Consider the following 22,105-nt stretch of genomic DNA (forward strand, 5'->3'; position numbering starts at 1 on the left):
TTGTCCGGACGGGAGCAAGTTGGGTTGGTGGCTGTGGGTGTGCGTGCGTGGAGAGAGAGAGAGAGAGAGAGAGAGAGAGAGAGAGAGAGAGAGAGAGAGAGACGATAGCAGCAAACTGGCCGCGATACCTCTTTGACTTGGTGGTTCGCCCCATACACTCACCGCCCCGCACTTCTCCGGGCAGCCAATTAATGTGCTGAAATAGTTTGAGCATTTACGGAGGGCGAGGCGCATCAAGCCTGGGAGGTTCGCCGCTTCGCCGCTTCGCCAGCGAGCGTGTGTGAAACGCGAAACGTGAAACTGAGCGTCCGCCGCGCACCGCGCCGCCTCTCCCCCGGTCTCTCTCACTCCCCTTCGGCCGCCGTGCGTCAGTCCGCCCGCCGCCCGCCTCCCTTCTTTGTCCCACACACGCGCTCCGCCCGCCTGCATTATTTACCGGTGGCCTCGCGCTGCGGCTTGAGGTGCTGTACATTGTGCGCGCGTGTGTGTGCGCGGGCGTAAACTCCTTGCCCCCTTCCCCGGGGCCATATCCGCGATGTGTGTGTGCGATTTCCGGTGAGGGGGCGCGGAAGCACCGCGGCCGGAAAGGGAGATGAAAATGGTTGAAAATGAGGAGGCATTCCTCAGGGGCCGTCCAGACGACAGCCCTGCGACAGCCCTGCGACAGCCCTGCGACAGCCCGGATGGGTCGCGTCGCGACAGGACGCGGGTAGGACGAGGCCGTGTCCGGAACGCGTATATTGGAGTCGTGCTGGGCAGCGACAAGCAGCGAGTGCCACTCCCCCTGCCCCGCCCCGCCCCGGCCCGCGCTGAGTGGTTTTGCTTCCCTGCAAACGGGTTAAGTAAAAACTTTGGCCGTTGTTGAACGTGCCGCGGCGAACTTGGAACACTTTTCAAAACGAGACCCGAGAGCTGCCTAGGCAGTGGTGGCACGTAACCGCCAGGGCACCGCCGTTGTCGTCGTCCTCGTCGTCGTCCTCGTCGTCGTCCTTCGTCTTCCTCTTCGCCGTCGTCCTCGTAGTCGTCCTCGTCGTCCTCGTCGTCCTCCCATTCCCCGCGATGAGCCGGCGGCCCGTTCGTGTCCGGGAGGGCCATCAGGTGCAGCCGTGCGCGCCGCCGTCGCGTGACGCGCCGCCCGCCTAAAGAGAGTGCATGACTTCTATGAAACATTCGCCGTCTCTGTGTGCGCGCGCGCGCGCGTGTGTGTGTCCATTTGTACTGCACGCACTGTCGGCCCACCGCACCAGTCCACGTCATAAACCACGTCCCCCCTCTTCCCCTCGAGGCAACGTAGGCGTAAAGCCCGCCCCACCTCGCCTTGTGTTGTGACGACGCACTCCTGCAATGGGCGAGGTAGGCAACCCAACGCACGCATGTGGGCCGGCACTGCCTACGCTACAGGCTGATGTCCGCCCGCGAAAGGCGAGGTGGGCAACCCAATGCACGCGTGTACGCCGGCACTGCCTACGGACCTCTCCGCCCGCAGCGTAAATTGACACTTCTCGCTGCTCCTGAAAATTAGGAAAACCAAGATGAAGCAGCTCGGTCACCGAGGTGAAATTAAGACTGAGCTGTATGCGCGAGTCAAGCACAGCGAGAGAAGCATGAAGACGAAAATCCACTGCACTCGGAAAAAGAGGGTCAGGCTGTAGTTTTTCCAGTGTGTATTTGGTTGGGATGTGAGTCGGATAAGCGTCTGCTTGACGGTAGGTCGTCTAGCGGGCGATCCCTTGAGGCCACCAGCAGACTGATTCGTGGCTCTGTCTCTCTCGCACTCGTGAGGCGTCCCCTGCAGGTGCGAGAGGGACAGAGCGACGACTCTCGGTCTTTAGTTCCGAGGAAGTGAGTTTGCGTCACAGCAATTGGCGGCGTGTTACAGACCCATCGAGCCTCCTTTCTTTCGCTCGGAACGCCCAAACTAACGCGTCCTCTATGACGCGGGAACCGAGCGGGGCGAGCGCGCGTCATCGCGTCAATGCGTCGCGTGCCGGCCGAGTGAGAGAGTGAGAGCGAGGTTTTTTGTCTCTTCTCGATTTTTAGCATGGTGGCGCCACGCGGACACGCCCCCGGGACGGCAACCCATCCTGCCCTCCTTTCCTTCCTGCAGCGACGTTGAACTTGAAATGCCGCTCGCTCTCTCTCTCTCTCTCTCTCTCTCTCTCTCTCTCTCTCTCTCTCTCTCTCTCTCTCTCTCTCTCTCTCTCTCTCTCTCTCTCTCTCTCTCTCTCTCTCTCTCTTTCTATCTCTCTCTCTCTCTCTCTCTCTCTCACACACACACTCTGAGGACGTCCAGCGCAGGTGCGAGAGAGAGAGATGTCCTTTGCTTTAACCGCGGTTGTTTGTGCTTGCAGGGGACGCCGGTGACGCACAACGTGTCGGCGGGCGTGGTGCTGTCCACGCAGAGCCTGGTGATGCAGGGCGTGACCCGCGCCCACGCCGGCCACTACGTCTGCAAGGCGGCCAACGACCAGGGCGAGACGGCCAGCCAGCCCGTGCGCCTAAGGGTCAAGTGTGAGTACTTTCACCACAAAGTTTCCGGCGCGACACAAAAAGTATCACCGAAAAAAAAAGTGAGCCGCAAGCGATGCTGGCTCTGCTGCTGCGCGGCGTGGCGCTGCACGCTCGAGGAGGCCTGATGATGCAGTGTAGAATGGGTCACAACAAAAGTCTCGGAGGCCGTTAAGCCGCGCGAATCGGCAGGCCGTTTGGTTGCATCATCGGCAGTGGGTTTACTGCGTCGCCTTCGATGTCCGGAGCCCGACTCGAAGCTACTTTGTCTGCCAGCCAGACACGAATCAATCTCGCGTCGCCGGAGAGACGGTTCGGCTCGGGCCGCGCGAGCGGAAGGGCTGTTAAGCGCTTTATGAGGCCCTCACTCGCGACCCGGTGCGCCTGGACCTGGAGCCTAGGGCCAGGCGGCGCTAAGTAGACGAAGACGTGTGTGTGGACACCGTCAACGACCCCACCGACGCGTCAATGGAGCCTCCAGCAAGCCCTCGAGTCGGTCAGGTCATTCGAGTCTATATCATTTCTCCTACCTAAATGTTCGCCTACCTGTCTATTTCGCCTACCTATATTTCGCCTACCTAATAAAAATATTGAATAAGAATATTCAATAAAATATTGCCATTTTTCGCCTACCTATAGTTCACCTACCTAATAAAAAAATTAAATAAAAATATTCAACAAAAAAACGAAAAAATCGGCGGCAAAAAGTGGCAATACGAAAGTCTCAAGGAGACCCGCCGATCAGCTTCGGTGTTCTTATGGGAACCGGGCCTTCATCCGACGCTCCCTGCCGCGCAATTCGACAGATTAGTGGGTTCGTATTGGGCTGGCCCACCCGAAGTGCGCGCGGTTTCTGTGGTACAGTGAGAGTCCAGATTCAGAGGCCTTACCTCAGAGGGGTCACATTGGGTATTTGAACCCGCGACCCCGAGTGCCGAGTCTAGTCAACTCCTCTACCCTGACCGCTCAGCCACCGAACCAGCTTGTCGGCGGCGATGTCGCAACTCCTCTTGAGCTGCCGTTCGAGAAATCTGGTCCCGAAAAAATGGTACTTTGAGCGGTCTCGAACCCGGGACCTGCTGCTTCCCACATCATGCTCTTAACCACTGAGCCACCGAGACGCCATGGCACCCGCCCTGCCTGCGCTGGTACTCAATCTTCTCTGGATATACCTCCCCAAGCAATTGGTCGCCGAAAAAATTGTGTATACTACCGGTCCCGAACCCGGGACCTGCCACTTCCCACAACGTGATCGTAACCGCTGAGCCACCGGGACGCCATGGCACCCGCCCTGCCTGCGCTGGTACTGAATCTTCTCTGGATATACCTCCCCAAGCAATTGGTCGCCGAAAAAATTGTGTATACTACCGGTCCCGAACCCGGGACCTGCCACTTCCCACAACGTGCTCGTAACCGCTGAGCCACCGGGACGCCATAGCACCCGCCCTGCCTGCGCTGGTACTCAATCTTCTCTGGATATACCTCCCCAAGCAATTGGTCGCCGAAAAAATTGTGTATACTACCGGTCCCGAACCCGGGACCTGCCGCTTCCCACATCATGCTCTTAACCGCTGAGCCACCGGGACGCCATGGCACCCGCCTTGCCAGCGCTGGTACTTATTCCTCTCTGGATAGACCTCGTCAAGAAGTCGGTTGCCTCTGCCGAAAAATATGCTCATGGCACTAGCCTCGAACCCGAGACCTGCCAGTCAGGAACGCAGCACTCTAACCACGGCGCTACCAGGTTGCTATGCACGCCACTAACCTAGCGCCAAACTTCAATAGCCACCCATCTTGCTTGATGCTGGACGAATAATAACTTCGGCGATGGGGTGAGCGCTGTGCGTAGCAACCAAGTAGCGCCGTGGTTAGAGTGCTGCGTTCCTGACTGGCAGGTCTCGGGTTCGAGACTAGTACCATGACCATATTTTTCGGCAGAGGCAACCGACTTCTTGACAAGGTTTATTCGGAGAGGATTGAGTACCAGCGCTGGCAAGGCGGGTGCCATGGCGTCCCGGTGGCTCAGCGGTTAAGAGCATGATGTGGGAAGCGGCAGGTCCCGGGTTCGGGACCGTTAGTATACACATTTTTTTCGGCGACCAATTGCTCGGGGAGGTATATCCAGAGAAGATTGAGTACCAGCGCAGGCAGGGCGGGTGCCATGGCGCCCCGGTGGCTCAGTGGCTAAGAGCATGATGTGGGAAGCAGCAGGTCCCGGGTTCGGGACCGGTAGTATACACAATTTTTTCGGCGACCAATTGCTTGGGGAGGTATATCCAGAGAAGATTGAGTACCAGCGCAGGCAGGGCGGGTGCCATGGCGTCCCGGTGGCTCAGCGGTTAAGAGCATGATGTGGGAAGCGGCAGGTCCCGGGTTCGGGACCGTTAGTATACACAATTTTTTCGGCGACCAATTGCTTGGGGAGGTATATCCAGAGAAGATTGAGTACCAGCGCAGGCAGGGCGGGTGCCATGGCGTCCCGGTGGCTCAGCGGTTAAGAGCATGATGTGGGAAGCGGCAGGTCCCGGGTTCGGGACCGTTAGTATACACATTTTTTTCGGCGACCAATTGCTCGGGGAGGTATATCCAGAGAAGATTGAGTACCAGCGCAGGCAGGGCGGGTGCCATGGCGCCCCGGTGGCTCAGTGGCTAAGAGCATGATGTGGGAAGCAGCAGTCCCGGGTTCGGGACCGGTAGTATACACAATTTTTTCGGCGACCAATTGCTTGGGGAGGTATATCCAGAGAAGATTCAGTACCAGCGCAGGCAGGGCGGGTGCCATGGCGTCCCGGTGGCTCAGCGGTTACGATCACGTTGTGGGAAGTGGCAGGTCCCGGGTTCGGGACCGGTAGTATACACAATTTTTTCGGCGACCAATTGCTTGGGGAGGTATATCCAGAGAAGATTGAGTACCAGCGCAGGCAGGGCGGGTGCCATGGCGTCTCGGTGGCTCAGTGGTTAAGAGCATGATGTGGGAAGCAGCAGGTCCCGGGTTCGAGACCGCTCAAAGTACCATTTTTTCGGGACCAGATTTCTCGAACGGCAGCTCAAGAGGAGTTGCGACATCGCCGCCGACAAGCTGGTTCGGTGGCTGAGCGGTCAGGGTAGAGGAGTTGACTAGACTCGGCACTCGGGGTCGCGGGTTCAAATACCCAATGTGACCCCTCTGAGGTAAGGCCTCTGAATCTGGACTCTCACTGTACCACAGAAACCGCGCGCACTTCGGGTGGGCCAGCCCAATACGAACCCACTAATCTGTCGAATTGCGCGGCAGGGAGCGTCGGATGAAGGCCCGGTTCCCATAAGAACACCGAAGCTGATCGGCGGGTCTCCTTGAGACTTTCGTATTGCCACTTTTTGCCGCCGATTTTTTCGTTTTTTTTTTGTTGAATATTTTTATTTAATTTTTTTATTAGGTAGGCGAACTATAGGTAGGCGAAAAATGGCATTATTTTATTGAATATTTTTATTCAATATTTTTATTAGGTAGGCGAAATATAGGTAGGCGAAATAGACAGGTAGGCGAACATTTAGGTAGGAGAAATGAACAACTCCCGGTCATTCCCAGACGCGTGACGCATGAACCTCCCCTGCCAAAGTTTAAAAACAAACAGCACAGTTAGTTTTCGACTTCATTTTTTGGTGGCGTTGAGACGGTTCACACATTGGCCTTTTCTAAACAGCACGTCAGGGCACAATAAACCTGAGGAAATTCGAGCAAACTTTTTCGACACTGTGCTCGGGATGTATGAAAAGGGGCCCCTCAACGGTTTACGACGGTGCCATCAAGAAGCAGGACAGTAGTAGCGATTAAAAGTCACTGGAGCGCGCGGAGTATCGCCGGACCGTTTAGCGCGGAGCAGTGTGCTGTTGTCATCAGTCGCAAAAAAAAAGAAAACAACTCTACTGTACTAGTCGATGACCCTGCTTACAGCTCTCTAAAAGGGAACTCGAATCACACACCGTGACGGTGACAGTGGATTGGCACGTGGAGGAAGCGAGGGGGAAACAACTCAAAACTTTTGTGTGCACTTCCCAAAAATTTTCAAATGTTTTCGAAAGTATTCACTTTTTCATTTTTTTTAAATTGAAAAAAGTTTTTAAAATTTTAATTTTTTAAAAAAATATTTTGGAATTGTTTTGACAATACGGCAACTTCAAAAAAAAATCTCTAGTTTTCAAAAACTTTTCAAAGTTTTAAAAAAAATTCAAAATTTTAATTTTTTTAAAAAAATTTGTTTTTGCGTACACTTTTTAGGCCAGTGGTTCTTGCCCCCCTCGGGACGAAGAACCCGTTGTGCGTGTGACTCAAGTCCAGTTTGGGCTCCAAAAACGTGCCATGGATATCGGCGCTGCTCCGCCTACGGCCCGCTGGCGCGTGCGGTTCGAGCCGCCTGCCTCACCTGGCCGCCCAAGAGGCTGCGGGGCGCTGCGAGGCGACTCGACGGTATCTTCGATCTGGGCCGCCCGGCCGGGTCGCTGCCTCGCTGCGTCGCTGCGCATGATAAGGCAGGAAGTGAAATAAAGTCCCCGGCTCAACTAACTGGATGGCTCTTAAATTTGGACCGAGCACCTCGGCGCAGCTCGACTTGCTTCGCGCTCGGCCGCGGCTGGAGTCCCTGCCTTGCCTTATCGCCAGCTCGGCTCCCCGGTCGCCACCATTCGAGTTTCGAATCACGTCCCCCCGGACCGAGACAGGCGCCGAAGACCGTCGTCATGGCAACGAGTCATTAGACATTCCGCCGGGAATCAATTCGCTTATCCAGTCTGCTGCGAGCGGCGCGGACATGACGATGCTGCTGCTCGGGTTGCTGTTTTTCAGAGACGTCGGAGTGATGTCGCACGGGAAGCGGGACCAGGCCAACACACTGGTGGTTAGGCTTGAATGAAGCTTACAACAACTGTGTTATTTCTGGAAGGCCCAGCCGCGGGTCCCAGCAGCCCTTGCCCAGGACGAGACTAGACAGCACCTCGACCCTCGGTCACTTGGTCGTTAGCAGGACAGCGTCGTCGGCAGCGACCGGAGGGGGGGGGGGGGGGGGGGGCAGCAGCCAGGTGCAATGTGACCGCACCGAATGCAGGGAGGCTGCCAACTATTTCCATAACTAGCTTGTTGTCTACCTTCCCGGCTGGGCCTGCTAATGGCGTGCGCAGAGCGGTGCAGAGCCGGCCTGGGGTCCCTGCCCGAGAGGCTGAGCCGGGCCGGGCCGAGCCGCGGTACTTTCAGGCGCGCCCCGGTGCCGTATCGCTGGGTCTTAAATCCGGCCTTAACCTGCCCCGCCCCGCCCCGCCCCGCCGCACCTAGCTCCTCTCAATTTACCGACGATGAGGGAGCAATTCCTCGCGCTGGGCCGCTGGGCCTCCGGGGGCGCGGCGCGGCGCGGCGGTGGGCGCGATCTCCCGGACCACTGGCCGCTGCCTTCTTTACGTTACTCAAACTTTATCCCCCCCTGCGAGTCGAGGTCAGCACTGCCGCTTCGGCTCGCCCAAAAATTCACAACTTTTGAGCGAAAATCTCTTGTGATGCGCCTTTTTCCTGGGAGAGGACGCATGGAGGTCTTTTCGCCGAGGTCATTTTTGCGCGCGCGTCCTAGCCGTTGCCGGGAGTGCGTGTGCAAGGAGTGAGCATGGGTGTGGCGGGCGTGGCGGGCGTGGCGGGCGTGCAGTGCGGAGGCTAAGTAGGTCGCGGGGGCGTGGTGCCGGCCCCGGTCGGCCCCGAGCGCTCCGGGCCGGAGGGCGCCTTGAAGCCCTTCAAGACCGTTATTACCGAGTACAGCGCGGCGCGGTGGGCTGCAGGGTGCTCGCCGAGTCGGGCCATTCCGCTGCCCGCTCCGTCTCTCTCGCACACACTTGTGTCGCGGCGGTGAGAGAGACGGAGCGGCCAGATGTGCAGCAGGCACGGCGTGTACGCTCTCGAAAACTGAGTTGCCGTCCGGGAGGAATGCCGATTGCGCTTGCCAGGGTGCGTCTTAAACCGGGCGAGTCACCGCCGGGGTCCTCGGCGTCGCTGTCGCGGGGGTGTTATCGTGTTATCTGGCTCGCGGGGGCCGGGCCGCAGTCGGCCAGAATCGGCCGAGCACTGAGTATATACTCGTGCACGCGCGGCGCGGTGCGGTGGCGAGGTGGGGTGGGGGACTTACGGAGCATACACGGATTCCTTTGAGACTGGCAGCACCCCGTCTTTGGGATGCGGTCTGGAGCCTTGCGGTGGCGATAGTGGCGCCCTCCCCGCCAGCGCCCCGCCAGCGCCCCGCCAGCGCCCCGCCAGCGCCCCGCCAGCGCCCCGCCAGCGCCCCGCCAGCGCCCCGCCAGCGCCCTGCCAGCGCCCCGCCAGCGCCCCGCCAGCGCCCCGCCAGCGCCCCGCCAGCGCCCGCCAGCGCCCCGCCAGCGCCCCGCCAGCGCCCCGCCAGCGCCCCGCCAGCGCCCCGCCAGCGCCCCGCCAGCGACCCGCCAGCGCCCCGCCAGCGCCCCACCAGCGCCCCGCCAGCGCCCCGCCAGCGCCCCGCCAGCGCCCCGCCAGCGCCCCGCCAGCGCCCCGCCTCCTCGCGGCCTGTCAGGAAGCTTGACGCCTTCAAGCCGCCCCGCCCCGCCCCGCCCCGCCCCGCAGTGCTCGAGCCGTGTTCCCCTGACAACGTTGCATGTGCCTATCTGCTCATTCTAACCGCAGCAGGCCTGCCACCCCTGCGCCCTTTTCCCCCTCCCCCTCCCCCTCCTCGCGCCGCGGCAGTCTTTGCAACTTTAGGCGCTGCCGCGTGCTGCCGCGTGCTGCCGCGCGACCCGCATCCATTGCCTGCACGTCTCCGGCGGATTCCCGTCGGACTCTCGGCACACCGAGCGAGGCGGAGCGGCGCCGAGCAGCGCCGAGCAGCGCCAAGCGAGGGGTCTATTGTTTGCCACGCGCGCACTTGCAAAGGCGCGCCTGGGCCCGCCTCGTTTGTTGTTGTTGTTGTTGTTGTTCGTGGAGCGGGGACAGGCGCCCAGTGGGACAGGTGAAGGACCCTCGCCCTAAGTACGCCTGCCCCACCTTACCCCATCTTGTCCCGTACATGCGATGGCACCATCATTGAGGCCAGCACGCACACACGCACCCACACTAACGACCATGCATTTTTCGTCCTGGAATTCCAGTGCAGGCCTCTAGTTTCAGGGTCCTGAGGGACCTTGAGGTCGGGCCGGGGCCTGGGTCGGGGCAGACGCGCGTCGCACCTGGTCGACGCGGTCCTCTGATGTGCCGAGCCGCCGGTGCCGGCATAACGAGGCTGAGGCCGTGGGGCCGTGGGGCCGCTGGGCCGGGCACGACTTTGGGAATAAAGTTCCCGAGGTGACACTCCCCCTCCGCTTGTTCGCGCGCAGGCCGGGCCGGGCCGGGCTAACTCGGCTTGCGGCTGAGCAGCCGACGCGGCCCGAAAGCGAGGCGAAGCACGGCCAAAGTTACCACGCAGCGGCCATAGCACCGGCAAATTGTTTAGTCCGGAGGGTTTTGAAAGTTGTTGTTGTTGTTGCAGACGCGCCAGTGTGCCGCACCGCGGCCCCCGTCATCGTGGGCGCCTCGCTGGACGAGACGGTGCGGGTGCACTGCGCCGTGGACGCGGACCCGCGCGACGTGCGCTTCACGTGGCGTCTCACCAACAGCGCGGACACCTTCGAGGTGGCGCCGCAGAAGACGGGGCCGCACAACGCCACCACGTCCGAGCTGCGCTACCAGCCCGAGTCCGACAAGGACTACGGCACGCTCACCTGCTGGGGCCGCAACAGCGTGGGCGGGCAGACCGACCCCTGCGTCTTCAGGGTCATCCCTGCCAGTGAGTAGCTCGCGCCTATTATTTGGGGGGTGTTTTGAGGGTGCATATCAATTCATATCGAAATGACGATCAATTTTCTAATCTTTCCACCTCAGAAGCCCCCTTTTTTTAGAAAGTAGCCCAATGCGCGTTTTGCAGCTGAAAAGTCACGTGGAAATGGCAATCAATTTTGAAACCTCTCCATCCTTGTTGAAGCTGTTTTTGGACAGAGTGGCCCAAAGGGTTATTGTGCTGGCGAGTCGCTGCGCGGAGAGGGAGGAATAAAAAGTTTGATGCTCTAATGAAATCTCGGATCCCCGGTTTCAAGTTCCAAGTTTTGACCCCCCCCCCCCCTCCCCTCCCCCTTTCCGAAAAAAAGAGTGGAACGAAAACGAAAGTCGAAAGGGTAAAAACAGAAGGAAAAGCGGAAAAGGGACGCGGAGTGGCGGTTCGCGTTACAGCACGCGCACGTGTCGCGACGCCGTGTTCCCCGTGCCCCACCTGCCGACTCGCGCCGCCACGCCCCGCCCCGCCACGCCCCACCCCGCCCCGCCCCGCCACGCCCCGCGTCGCCCACTGAATGCCCGCGGAGAGCGCGGCGCGATTCGCGAGTCTCGTAAAAAGCGTCATAAAAAGCGACATTAACGCGAGTAGCTGGCACGCGGGGCGGCGCGGGGCGGGGCCGGGCCGGTGGACCCCGAAAAGGGGCCACTTTGTGCCAATCCCCCCGGCCGGGCAATGCAGCACCCTTTGTGACGACGCGGTGCCCGCCCGCCCCGCCGCGCCGCCAGTCACAGGTTGCGTCGTCGGTTCGCTTTACATCTCAATCCTGAAAGACCTCGCAAACCTCTCTCTCTCCGTCTCTCCTCTCTCCTCCGGTCGGCCGAGGCGGCGAGGCGACTTTACGAGACCAAAGTTATATTTCACGTTATTCGGTTAGGCCCCAAACAGCTGCTGTCTCTCTCGCGCTCTCCGGCCGTAAACGGTTGCCCGCTGCCGTTAACGCTAGCCAGGAATTTGCGGTGGGTCGGACGGATGGCGCAGCGCGGGAATATCCCCGTGTCGCTCCGCAGCGCGCCTCGTCGCCGCGTCTCTCTCGCACTCGGGGGGCGTGCGCAGGGCGCGAGAGAGACAGCGACGAGTAGTGCGGAATCGCTGTGCGCGCTGCGGTGACTTCGCAGCACCCGAAAGACCAGGTGATGCCCGAACTGGGTCGAGCTGGTCTCGCATTTCGGACAGAAGTGCGACCTTGGTCCCGGGTCGGTGGCCGATGGCCCCGCCGACGGCCCCGCCGACGGCCCGGTCGGTACGATGACGAGTGGACAATTAGCTTCCCGCCTTGCTTCCCGCCCCGCGCTGCTCTGCCCCTGGCCCTCCTTGTTGGACTAGCGCAATCGACTTCGCGCGCTTCGCCCCCCCCCCACCCCGCTTCCGTTGTGGATCAAGATGGGTCTGTTTGCGCCAAGTGGTGAAAAGATAGGTCGATAGACGGCTGCTCGCGCGTATCTCCTCGGCGCCGGCGATAAAAAATGAGGGGGAATTTACAGCTTCAGGGGGAAAATCAATAAACAGAAAACGAAGGGTTGCGATAAACCGAGTGCGAGCCGACCGCCAGTGCCCTGCACTGGAAAACCCTCTCGCGTTGGCGGTCGGCCCCGCCCAGTCAAATGGCGCCCGAAACCTCACCAACTTTTGTGTGTGCATACCATGTAGTTGAAGAATGGCCTCAACAAGGTGTTTTCGAATTTTCTTGAAGGTCTGAAATAGTTTCTTAAGTTTGGAGAGTGCAAGTGACAGTGTCGTCAACGGACTGCGTCTGATGCCAACGCTGTGTTGTTCCAGTGCGGCCCGGGCCCGTCCACAACTGCACGCTGCGCTCCGCCCCCGCGTCCAACGGGTCCTCGCTGCAGCTGCTGGCCCCGGTGGCGCCGGGCAGCGGCACGGGCAACGCCCTGGGCCACGGGCTGGGCGAGGCGCCGGCGCCGGGCTCCGGCGTGCTGGACGTGGAGTGCATGGCGGGGCCGGACGGCGGCCTGCAGCAGACCTTCCACCTGGAGGCCTACGAGTCCCGCACCATGAAGCTGCGCCACAACGCCACCTCCTCCGAGCCCGCCTTCCGCCTGGACCCCGGGCAGCTGCTGCCGGCGCGGACCCACACGCTGCACCTCGTGCTGTACGCCAGCAACGCCAAGGGACGCAGCCAGCCGCTCACCATGGACGGCATCACCCTGCGCGCCCGGGAGCGGCACGTCGGTCAGTCTCCGTGTTTGTGTTTCACGCGAGAAGAATAGCACAACGTCCCTTTTCACGGTGTCCCAGCCGAAACTAAGAAAGCCGCCTTTGCACTCCTGCGGCAGCCTGGCGGCATGATTCTTTTTAGTCTTTTAGGAGGGGCGGCCCACCTTGCCTGGCTTTGCTCCTGATATGACGGCAGGCAGCAGCCAGGCAGCCAGGCAGCAGCCAGGCCGCCGTGCAGGTCGGAGGCGCAGCCAGGCAGCCAGGCCCCCGGGAGCGCTCGGTCTAGACAGTCCTCGGCGCCCAGACGCGCGCTCTGTTTGCGTGCGAAATTAGGAAAGCACGCGTCGATGCACCGCGTTGGTAATTACCAATTCCGCGGCGTGTGCGTGCGTGTGTGTGTGTGTGTGTGTGTGTGTGTGTGTGTGTGTGTGGTGTGTGTGTAGGTGTGTGTGTGTTTACGGAGCCAACTTTGACGGTGTGTCGACCTGGCGAGACAACAGTTTGGCCGCAAAAGCGACGCCCGCGGCGGCCCGAACCTGAAATTTAAATCGAGCGAGGAGTAAGGTCTCCTCCCCCCCTCCCCCCACCAGCCCGCCGGCACTTGGGTGCGACTTGTCGGCAGACGCCCCCGGCTGGTATTCATCGAAGCCCCCGCCAAAATGAATGGACTCTCTCTACCTCTCTCGCTCTCTATCGCCTTTCTTCCGTCCCGGCAGTCAATGCGTCTGTCGCTGGAAAGCGGCTAAAAAGGATGAAACCGTCCTTCATGATTATTCATATGGATATCACAAAAGGCCAAATAACGGATCCAGGCTGCTCGTTCCCTCGCGTCGTCGCCCTCCACGCCGCGCCCCGCCCCGCACCACGCACCTCGCGCCCCGGGACCTCGAAGAGCTTCGAGAGCTCGCGAGCTCTCGAAGAGCTTCGAGCTCTCGAAGTACTGCCCCTATCCCGTCGGGCAAGCCCAAGGGCCAAGGGCAAGCCTGCAGCCCGTCGCGGCCCGCCCCTGTAATCTTGCAGTCGGCCCGATGCGACTGCTGCCCCTCCACTTCCTGCTCTCCGCACTGTCAAAAAATTCCTTTCACTTTCAGACCAGAAAAAAGGAGGGGACGCTTTCACTCTTTTTAAATGCGACAATTTCATCACAAAGCTACGCTTATGGCGTGGGCTTGCGACTGCAACTGATTTTTTAATGACCTTCTGGAAAGGAAAATTATTAGCAGCCTTGAAATTGTGACCAAAATTTTGACAGCACTGCCCTCGCACTCGTCGCGTATGAATTCGCTGCCACGCAAGTTGCGTACGTCTCGATCGTCCCGCCTATCCCCCTCCGCGTCTCTTCCGGTCTCGGATGCGACGCACTCGCAGTGGCGTGCACAGTGCACAGACGTGCACACAGCGCGATGCCGCGGCGCCGGCTTTGACAAGATAAGTGGTCCAGGGAAGTGCCAGCTGCCGCCGCGCGCTGCCGGTGCTGCCTGCAGTCCCCCTCCCCCCCCCCTCCCCTTTTCACCCCGCACGTGGCCGCTTAGGCAACCCGCAACACGCCGCAGAACTCTCGTCGTAACGTCTCGTGACATTCCGCGCGCCTGCAGATTCCCCTGCAACACCCCCCCTTTTCCAACCTCCGGGCCCTCGGCGAGGGGGCCCCCCAAGCCCCTCCACCCTTCGCACTTTTGCAGCGGCGTCGCCTTTTCCTCGCGTTGACCCTTTTTAATTGGCCCACCTTGAGAGGGGCCACGCTGCTGCGCTGCGGAGCTGCGGAGCGCCACCTGAGACACTGCGAGCCAAGGGCGCGGCCTGCAGACCGAATCCGGGAGTCGGTTTCGTCGCTCTGCCTCTCTCGCACCTACAGGTCGTTAAGGTGAGAGAGAGACGGAGCGACGAAAATGATCCCCCGTCTGCTGCGCCCTCACGCGGCCCCGCCGGCCGCCGTTTATTATGAAATTGACGCGACGGACTTTGTTATTTTAAACTTGTTCCTCGATATTGCCGCCAGCCCCGCCAGCGGAGGGCGAAGGGCTTCTTCTGGAGGTGGTGTCGCCGAGGCGTGAAACTGGCTTCGAAGTGGCCCGGCTCATTTTCGCTTTCTCTCTCTCTCTCTCTCTCGCACACCCCACGGCACACGCCACGAGTGCGAGAGAGAGGGAGCAGGCAGCGGGAAGCTCACCTAGCCCTCGTCGGTGTAGAACCTCGACGCTCCGCGATTTGCCTACGTTGTCTGACCTTTCTCTCTCCCTGTCGCAGAGTACATGGGCGACGGAGAGGGGCTGTCGCAGCCCCTGCTGTACACGCTGGTGGCCACGGCCGCGCTGCTGCTGCTGGCCGGCTTGGTGGTGCTGTGCCTGGCGTACCGGCGCCGCCAGGACGGCCACCCGGGCGCGGCGGCCGGCGTGGCCAAGGCCAGCCGCCACGGCAACCAGCTGGACATCAAGCAGGACCAGTGCTACGTGGTGTCGTACACGCTCAAGTCTGCGGCGGACTGCGCCAGCGAGAGGAAGCCGGACATCCTGGAGACCCCGAGAGGGAACGGTGAGGCCGCTGCATTCAACGCGCTCAACGCAGCCCTGTCAGGGTGATGATGACGGTTCTCGCTGTGTTTGTCCGCAGAGACCAACGCCGTCCTGGACGGCCTGGTGCCGTCGCCGTCCTCGGCGCAGAGGCCGGACCGGCCGGACTCGCTGTTCGGCGGCTCGGGGGGCTTCGCGCTGGTGTCGAGCGCGACTCCGGGCGCCGGCCAGGGCCCCGGCCAGGGCCCCGCACTGGGGCCCGCACTGGGGCCGGCGGGGCCAGGGGGCTTCCCCTACCCCGCGCCCAGCAGAGAGCACCCCAGGGAGCCCGCCATATCACACGTGAGTGTCCTTATCAATGTTTTCGCCGTCGTGTCTCTCTCTGTGCGCTCACGGCCATGGGACGCCCCCTGCGGATGCGAGCGAGACAGGGCGACGGAGCCACTGTACGGAGTCATCCTGCAGGCTAGCCCACTGCAAATAGCCGCGGTGCAAATAATGCGTGGCCTTTGTGTTTGCAGATATCCTCACCGGGGATCAACTCGCCGCTGTCGGGCACGGCGCCCGGGCTGTCGCTGCTGGCGGCGTGCGCGCCGGGCCAGGGCGCGGGGCTGGGTCTCCAGGGCCACGGCGTCCAGGGCCTGGGCAACAGCCCCAGCTACATCGAGAACGTCCTCGGCAACGGCACGCTGCGCAGGACGCCGCGCGAGCCACTGCGGGACGCGCCGCCTCCGCCGCCCATGCGCGACGCGCGCACAGTGGTGTCCACGGACAGGAGCATATCGGACTCGATACCGGGCCCCGAGAGCTGCGTGTGAGGTGGCCGAAGAAGTGGCAGTGACGCGTGGACTTCGAGCTCCGGAGCGAGCGCGGCTGTGAGTGTGTGCGTGAATGTGTGTGTGCGTGCGAGTGCGAAGACTTGCAAGCGTGGCGCGGGGAGGCAGTGCACTCAGCTGGCGGTCGCATTGCCCCAAGCGCAGAGCTCTGCGCAGGCAAGAAGCAGATTAGGGAAGTGGCTCGCGTGCCCGCCGCCGGGCGGTCCCGGAGCCGGCAAATACTTATCTTACCTGACTAAATAGTCTCCACTAAAGTACCCCCTCTGCAGTTTCTGCCTTCTGAGTGGCTGTGGCCCCCTCGCGCGACGTCGTGTATTAGTGTCTATAAATTAACTACCGAAGGTGCCAACTTTCAAGGAATTATTAATGTTATTATTGTTGAAATGAAAACTGGGACTAAAAAATTGGTGCATGCTTCACAGCGGAAAGCACCATGGCCGAGGTCCTCCAACTAGCATCAATGTTAACCCACATGCTGTTCATGCTGGTCATCTGCCTGTTGGTTGTTGTAACGCGCCGTCTTAAGTTAAATAACTGAATCTTCTCTACCAACCAATGTAGTAATTATACCAAAAAATAAACGCAGTTTCTTCGTTTGCGATAAAACTTTACATAAGTGCAAACTGGATTGACAATGCTCCCAAAACTATTTTTCTACTTGTGCTGCAGAGACTATGCTTTCAACTTCAGCGACCATTTCTTTGGGAATTTAAAGGCGTTTCTCGGCCACCTTTAATGATCCCAAGCTGGAAATGGTTTATGTTATGCGTTGTATAGGATAATAAAGAGAGTTTATGTAAATATTTTGTTTGTACATATGTAAATGTACATGAGAGATTTGTACAAATTAAACATTTTATAAAGACATGACATCCCACATGTTTTATTTTGATTCCTGTCACATCTATCACATCCCGAAATTAAGTCAACTGACCTAAAATTTACAAAATATAAAAATTAAAAGTAGACTACATCCATTTTTAAGCTAGGCGTCAACCTGGTGTCGAAGAAGAAACTCCGTTCTAAACACTCAACTCTTCGTTCCTAAATTCTCACGCCCCATTCGACAAAAAAAGCAATCTGGAATTTGGCGACATGACGCCCGACGCCTCTTCCCCCTTCCCCCCCTTTCCGGCTTCCTCTCCGACCACAGCTGGACAGCTCAGCACTTTCCAATGGCTTATCGGACCGAGTCTCTTCTACTGATACTTCTTGGCAATGAGGTCATCTGCTCCCCCATCCAGAAGCCCCGCCCCGCACTGCCCCCGCACTGCCCCTTCACCTCCTCGAAGGATCGTTTCTTCGTTCGCGGGCCCCGTGGCAGCGCCCCGGGTACTGCACTGCATGGTCAGTCCGAGGCTCCTGGAAAGGATGCTGCTGGTAACGAAAAATGGCTGAAACTCCGCCCAAAACTGAAGTCATAGTTGATTCCTGACGCTGTTAGTGTCGCTGCGCGGCGGACCCGGCCTCCGCCGCGACCCCACCGAAAGAACCCTTCACGCGATCGGCTCCGTTTTTGCGTCCTACTCCGCTTACACGCGGTGGGGACTCTTGCCACGACTTCTACGTAAGGAGCTACGCCAGAATGCTCAGTTGAGTTGAATCCGAGCAGCCTGAAGGCGTACGCAGACATGGCCCTGGTGAGCGGAGTGGTGGTGCTGTCCGCGCTGGCCGCCGTGTTTTTATAAGAATGGCACCTAGTTTTAAAAGAACTGTTCTTGTTTTTGTGCTCTCAGCAGTATTAGCTTATTTAAAATTATAATTGCTGTCGCCTTTCATATAAGTTCAACAAACCCATCTTATCAACGCAGTCGTTATTGTAGGTTATAATAATAAAAATATGGAAACTGAAACTGTTTCTTATTCATCACAGACCAAAACTCCAAAAGAGCCAGACCATTAAAGAGCCCTGCCGCAATCACTTTGCTCGCACACGCACTGACTCACGCATTGCCCCCTCTCCTCTGTTTTCCACTCACACACGCGCACGGGCTCGCAGATTAAAAATAAATGAAACTTAGATTGGGGACTCTGAAGCGGCGCACAAACCCGTATGCTGTATCGTCAAACAAGTTGGGAGCTGGTGTAAGTTGTGGAGCTCCACCCCCAGCGGCATGCGGGCGTCTCGGAGGGGTGTTTTTCTCTTTCTCGCCAATACGACCCCTGATCGCAATGCAGTCGTCCTACGGTGACACGAGGACCTGCTCTGGAACTTTCCATAGATGCGGGCCGAGTATGATGAGTACCCGCGTGTGACACTGTCTTGGCAACAGAGGTGCAGGCCTCGGTGCAGGCCTCGGTGCACCTCGACAGGGGCGCACCTCGACTGCCAACACTCCACACACCCTGCTCGTCTTCAGGGAAGGCTCGCATACGAGTGGAATTTTAGACCCCTAACAACAGGGAAGAGGATATTTTCCGAGGCACATCATGAGTAGTTCCAAGACGAAGATTATTGATTTACAGTCTAATCCCCACGAGAGCTATTGAACACACGCTCACTCACACAGAATAAAAGCAAATAAACATACACTTACACGCACGCTCTCCCGCCCCCTTTCGCTCTTTCCAACCCTGCCCCCCCCCCCCCACACACACACACACACTTTTCAGCTACTTTGTGTTTACTCGCCCCCTGAGTCGCTGCCGGCGCCCCAGAGGCAGTACATAACAGCAGCAATCATGCAAATACGGCCTATTGAAAAAGTATTAGCCTTCGGAACGCACCCCTTTTTCTCCCTTTTCCCACCACAAGGCGTAGGCTGCAGGCTGCTTCCGACCAGGGCTTCCGTCGCGCTGTCTCTCTCGCTCTCATGGCTCGCCCCGCACGACAGGGCGAGCCTGCCGCAGCCTGCCGCCTCGTCTAGCTATCTCATCTCCCACCAGAATGCGGGGCGGGATCATCGACAGACAGCGGTATCGGCAAAGATGAGGCCTTCGAACACATGCAAGGAGATCCATCACGGCCCCTAGGGGCGGAAGCGGCAGCGCGTCGTTCCGTGCTTCTCGCAACTGCCCCAAGTCAAATTTGAGATATTGCGTATTTCCCTACGCGCAAAAAAAAATTGTCCGCACTAATCTGACTGAAGTCACCGCATTTACAGAGGACTTTTGTTAGTTGTTTAAGCAATGACTTCTAGCTGCTTCCCTGCAGTCTCGCGTAGTGGGTGGCTTTCGAATCTCCCTTGCCATGCATTCCAAGTCACCGTAGATAGGTCCGCACTGTCTGATCGCTGGCTTCTTGTCAAAATCGTGGCGAGGCAGGCAAGGAGGTATCGGTCGGTGAGAGTTCGGGAAGGAGGTTTGGGGGACCGCTGTAAGGGGCGTAAGGTTGGCAGCCAAGCCATCCCGGTCCCCTCTCCCCCCCACCCCTTCTCTCTCTCACACACACTCACACACACACACACACACACACACACCGCTCTTGCTGGGGGACTTATCTCCGCACGCGTCGCTGCCCCCTTCATAGATAATTAACCTTGTTTTGAAAAAAAGGGTGTCCGTGGGTGGGTCTGGGAGAGGGGGCGGTAGGGATGCCTCCTGGCGGACTGTCCATCCAGAGGCAGACCTGTGGCCCTGGCCGTGGCCCTGGCGTTGCAAGTAATGTCCCTCGCGGCCTCGGTGACGTCTTAGCCACAGTTGAGGGTCTACGTCTTTCAAACATCCGCAGCCTGTTCAGGAAAGGCAGGGACGGGCGGGGCCGGGCGGGGCGAGGTGACCCGCAAAAACGTTCGGCACCATGCGTCCTCCTTCAGGCTGCGCCGCAGTTGGTGCTCAAACAGCGTTGACGTCGTACGCTTCATTATCCACACGACCTGCGCGGACTGTTTTAAGTTTCGAAGCGTCGCGAACCGAATTTTAGTCCTCGCTTTGAAGCATGGACCCTATTTTGGTCCAGACTTGGATCAGAATTCCGAATGGTTGATATTCCGGAATCAGTCTCGAACGGCCTCTCGGCCTTGTCCGGGCGGTGCAGGCACACGGCACGCGCTCCCCTCCCATCACGTCTTTATCTTTCCAGCGCCATTTGTCGAGAGGTTGACATGCATCGCCGTGCAGCGCCACGGAGACAATGATGTGCAGGCGCGAGCCGAACAGGTAGGCGGAGACAATCAGGCAGAGCGGTTCGGCGCACCGTTCCGACGCGCTGTCTCTCTCGACCCCTCGGCGGCTTCGTCTGCACGCGTGGGGACAGTCTGCTTCCGTCCAGCCGGCCTGCTTGTCTGCTTCCAGACACGCGGAGACGCGAGCGCTAGTCGCTCACGGAACTAACTACGCAGCCGCCGCCACCGCAAAAAAAAAGAAAGAAAAGGAAAAAAGGGGCGGGCAAGGGGCGGAAGAGGAAGGAAGGGAGTCTGTCGGCGAGGCGGTGCTGAGGGCGCCTTACAAATTCAGCGCCAAATTTTACATTCCAAGGAGGCACACGGGCGTCCGCAGAGAGGGGTTATTTATTAATGCGATAGCCCCGTGAGAGAACGCAGAGCGGCGCAGAGCGACGCAGAGCGACGCAGAGTGGCTGGAGCACTGCGACCAGCCGCACTGTAGAGCCCGGCGACGAGCAGGAGGAGGACGACGAGCCGGAGGACGACGAGCCGGAGGACGACGAGCCGGAGGACGACGAGCCGGAGGACGACGAGCCGGAGGACGACGAGCCGGAGGACGACGAGCCGGAGGACGACGAGCCGGAGGACGACGAGCCGGAGGACGACGAGCCGGAGGACGACGAGCCGGAGGACGACGAGCCGGAGGACGACGAGCCGGAGGACGACGAGCCGGAGGACGACGAGCCTCCTCCCTCTGTCCGTCCAAATAGCCGCCGACCAGTCGGTGCGAGTCGAAGCATGTCGAAGTCGCTTCAGACGTTCTTGACAGTGCATGGCCTGCCTGGCCTGCCTGGCTTGTCGACGAGCTTCTCATAAATTATTCGCTGCTGGAGGATGAATAATGCTGGCGCGGCCCAAGACACCCCCCCCCCCTTTCCCCTCCGCTCTTTTTACCGCGCACGGTTGCGCTCAACACGGTTTTGATGCGTTCCATTGTCGGTTCGAAGCACCAGATTGTCGGATGATTGAATTCCAGACGGAAAATAGCGAGCATTTGCAGGTTGGATTGTATGCCCCCTTGTGTGTGTGTGTGGGCGGGGGGAGATTCCACACCCCGCTCTGTCGGGTGAAAAAGTCAGTGCTCTCTTCCGAGGGTCCGCTGTTAAGATTTGGCTGACTCGAAGGCATTCAGACTGGCCAGGCAGGGCTGCGTTCCGCCGCGCTCTCTAACGCGCCGGTGCCTCTCGCAACTTATGGACACAAGGAGCGACTGCAAGCCGAGCCGAAGTTGGCAAAGGGACTCCAGGGACGGCGAGGAGGCCTGGAGGCTCGCCTGGAGGCCTCGACGCCCTCAGGCCATCCAAGAGCACTGGACGACACCTGCCTCGCCCTCGGACCGTGAAATAGAGAAGCACAGCCAGACAGGCTACCGCCACTTCCGCACAACCACCGTTTACTCGAAACCGCGGCGGTGCGGGTATTGAACCCGAGACTGAGCGGTGAGGGAAACGGAGGCGCGCAGCGCGCGGAGGGGGCGGCCGGATCGGAAAACAACTTCTTGACAGAGTTGAATCTTGAGACAATTTATAACCCACGCAAGTCCACATCTTCCGGGGAGGCTCCCCGGTGCGGGTGGCCGGGTGGCTGGGCTGGCGGAGGAGAAGGCGAGGAGGGTCCACGGCCTCCCCCGGCCCGGCCCACGGCCCACGGGGACGCTCCAACGGCGACGCATCGCTTCTCCAGAGTACTCCACTCCGGGACGCGTCCCTTTGCGACCAAAGCAATGCACAGCCCGGCGGCACAGCGCGGCACAGCGCGGCACAGCGCGGCACAGCGCGGCACGGTGGGGTGGACGATTGGGAATACAGTCAGGTATTAGGCGGGCCGCAGTGTCGGACACCGGAAGAAAAAAAAGGGGCGGCACTGCGAACGTGACAAGCCATACGCAAATATCTTTTTCATTTCGAGTCCGAGCAGGCGCAATATTTAACGGGTTTCTCTGCTCATTTTTTTTCTTCACAGTGCATCTTATTTTTCTTTCCCGCCGCCTGGGAACTCGCAGGGGTGGTGGCCCTCGGCTTGGCCCTCGGCGCCCTTGCCGCTCTCGGCCCGGCGGTCAGCAGTTTGCTGCTTCGCTGTTTGCCTTGCGAGCTAATTGCCCTGGCTGGCCGTGCCGCCGGTGCCACCAC

At 59.6% G+C, this 22,105-nt stretch overlaps 1 protein-coding gene across 1 annotated transcript in view; it reads left to right on the top strand.

The window, feature by feature from the left end:
* LOC117643846 (hemicentin-2-like) overlaps positions 1 to 15,141 on the top strand; it is a 166,533-nt gene extending 151,392 nt beyond the window's left edge. Inside the window, exons 10-13 of the mRNA XM_034382963.1 lie at positions 2,352 to 2,511; positions 10,014 to 10,310; positions 12,132 to 12,542; positions 14,775 to 15,141. Coding sequence (XP_034238854.1) covers positions 2,352 to 2,511; positions 10,014 to 10,310; positions 12,132 to 12,542; positions 14,775 to 15,106 — 1,200 coding nt within the window. The 3' untranslated portion in view covers positions 15,107 to 15,141. The remainder of the gene's footprint in view (positions 1 to 2,351; positions 2,512 to 10,013; positions 10,311 to 12,131; positions 12,543 to 14,774) is intronic.
* Positions 15,142 to 22,105: the final 6,964 nt, after the last annotated feature.

The sequence above is a fragment of the Thrips palmi genome, unplaced genomic scaffold, assembly GCF_012932325.1.
Source record: "Thrips palmi isolate BJ-2018 unplaced genomic scaffold, TpBJ-2018v1 HiC_scaffold_17, whole genome shotgun sequence".
Lineage (NCBI taxonomy): Eukaryota > Metazoa > Arthropoda > Insecta > Thysanoptera > Thripidae > Thrips > Thrips palmi.